Here is a 2,645-nt window from a genome sequence, read left to right on the forward strand (position 1 = left end):
TGTTCTCCAATTTGTGGGCTGTAATAGCCCTCTGGAGTAGCCCCACATGCCACCCCCTCCCCAGGGAGCCTGGCCCCCTCTCTGCACCTCGCCTTGTCCCACCGCTGAGACACAGCCCCAAAGGCTCAGCGCACCTCATAGACATAGTCCAGGATCTCCAGGATGGTGAGGATGCTGGCACCAATGAACAGGCCCATCTGCCCACCGATGTCCCCTGGGGAGGAGAAGGAGAGGGTTACTGGGAGATGCTGTGCAGCCTGCTGGGAACCTGGGGTGGGCCAGAGGGGCTGCGGGCAGTGCCAGGGCTGCTGAACGGAGAGGGACAGTGTGGTCATGGGGCAGGATGGAGGGAGCAGGGGACATGTGGGACAGGGGACAGCCAGCAGCATGCCACCCCTCAGTCAGTCTGCAGCTGGCTCCAGCTGGCTCCTGCCCTGTGTGGTCCCCCCCGCAACCCGGAGCTCCACGCCTGAGGGTCCCAGGGGAGAGTGGAGGGAGTCACCGAGAAGTCCAGCAAGGTCGTAGGCTTTCTTCTGCTCAATGGCCTCGTAGTTGAGCGCCTCGAAGAAGATGTCCAGCACCAGGAAGTTCTCCCTGTGGTGACACCACAGTGCTCGGCAAGGAGATCTGGTCACAAACCTTCCCACCCCCACTGTACCCAGAACTTTCCCAGCCACCCAGCCCGCAAGCTCCCAGGTGTTCCCAGGACCCTCATGGGTTTCTCAAGCTGGTGCTGCAGGGACACAGAAGGGATGTGTCCCAGGCCAGGGAGGTGCTGTCAGGAGGACTGGGAGGACACAGATGTCTTGGGGAGGTGCTCTAATGGCAGTCACACCTGGGTAGAAGATGCTGCAGGGACCATGTGTGCCAGGACTCACTCCCCATACACTACCAGGAGTGGGTTGGGGGTTCCCCAGGTCCTCACCCCAGTGCCGGCACAAAACTCACCGAATGTAGGTCTCGTTCTTGTTGTACTTGCGGGCGAGGTAGCGTGCCGAGCCCTTGTTGGGGATGCGCACCATGGAGATCTCCTTGCCGTAGCGCGTCAGGTTGCACGGTGTGGGGCAGCTGCAGTGCTCCTGGCTGTCCTCCACCACCGCGTCTAGGGGCATGCACCCATTGGGGTGGCTGCACCCCCTCAGCTCCCTCCCTGGGGGCATCAGGCTGGCCCCTAGTCCCCCACCCACCACCACACCTACCCAGTGTGTGGTCAGCACACTCGATGTACACGTTGGGGGAGCAGATGGACTCGTTGCCTGCAGAGAAGGAGCTGGTCAGAGGTGATGGGAGTCTGCCTCCCACCATTGATTCAATCCCCTAAAGGCAGTGGGACAGGGCTGGCCCTTGGGTGTGGAGTGGATGGGGCAGGGGAGGACACTTGGGTGCAAAGGGATGGGGCAGGGGACACCCTTGGGTGCAGAGAGATGGGGCAGGGGTGCTGCTTGAATGCAGAGGGGTACCCCTAGCTACAGAGGGGTCAAGGGGAGGCAAGGTGGTCCTTATTGCAGGCTGTAGGGTGCTAGGGCATACCAGGCAGGACCATGAGGGCAGCGGGGTGCCCGTACGCCACCACGCAGACCCCACCTGGCATGTGGACCATGCGGCAGTGGCAGCTCCGCACCACGGCCTCCTTCTCGCACTGCAGGCGGCAGGCAGCGATGCTGTAGGTGTCATAGCCAGGCAGCGTCTGCTCCCCCTGCACACTGGCCCGGCAGTTCCCCCACGGCTGTGGCAGGTAGGTGAGCTGCCGGGGCGAGAGGAAAAGGGGCCCCCTGCCTTCCCCGCTGCTCCTGGCAGGACACAAAGGTCTGGAAGCCGGGCGAGACACCGAAGCCCAACTGATGGATGTAGGGTGGCTCATCCTGGCTGTGGATTTGGACTCGGATGCCAGCTTCAAATGATGTTTCGTCTGCAGGAGAATGACAGGAGGGCTGCACGCCTACCCACAGGGACAGCCCTCAGCTTCACCCCCATGCCCACCCAGGACCTGCACCCTGGGCCCTAGCACCATTCTGGTGCCCCGCAGCCCCTGCACCCTGGGGTGCCTTGCTTGTGCAGCAGCCCTTCCTCCCAGCACCCCTTGCCCATGCCCTACTCGCACCACGGCCCCACTCACTGGTCTCTCTCCAGATGGGCAGGTACTCTTCCTGCTGGATGTCCAGCATGATCTCCAGCCCGTTGCCCATTCCACCTTGGCGGGTCACCCGTGGATTCCTCCGGTCCCCATTGAAGGTGTAGCACTTACCGTAGCGTGTGTAGACCTGGGAATGGAGAAGGGAGGGTGAGGGAGCAGGCAGGGATGTATTAGGGTGTTCTGCAAGAAGGATGCAGTCCAGGAACCCCTTTCCAACCACATGGAGATGCTGGAACAGTCTTGCATGGCCATTGGAAAGGCTCATCTAAGCCTCCCCACCACTGCCACCCCTCCACCTTTGCTGGTGAGGAGTGAAACATCGCTGTCCTTCCCCTGCCAGGCAGGGACTCACAGGGGCGAAGTGCTGAGGGCCACAGCGCTCTCCCTGGAAGCGGCACTCCACCAGCATGTCCTCGATCTGGTGGCCCAGGCGGTGGAAGAAGCTCTGCATGGTGCGCTCGGAGTGGCGGGGCGGCAAGAAGCGCGAGTAGTTGGCGAGACGAGTCAGCCA

At 62.5% G+C, this 2,645-nt stretch overlaps 1 protein-coding gene across 1 annotated transcript; it reads right to left on the reverse strand.

Annotated features, from left to right (window-relative positions):
* Positions 1-134: 134 nt before the first annotated feature.
* ASIC4 (acid-sensing (proton-gated) ion channel family member 4) lies at positions 135-2,639 on the reverse strand (the record flags this gene model as incomplete). The annotated part of the gene is made up of 8 exons (XM_009877811.1): positions 135-214; positions 503-594; positions 949-1,102; positions 1,200-1,256; positions 1,585-1,745; positions 1,783-1,909; positions 2,117-2,261; positions 2,487-2,639. Coding segments are annotated over 8 exons (969 nt in total), but the record flags the coding sequence as incomplete, so codon positions are not given.
* Positions 2,640-2,645: the final 6 nt, after the last annotated feature.

Source organism: Apaloderma vittatum, unplaced genomic scaffold (assembly GCF_000703405.1).
Source record: "Apaloderma vittatum isolate BGI_N311 unplaced genomic scaffold, ASM70340v1 scaffold33341, whole genome shotgun sequence".
Taxonomy (NCBI): Eukaryota; Metazoa; Chordata; class Aves; order Trogoniformes; family Trogonidae; genus Apaloderma; species Apaloderma vittatum.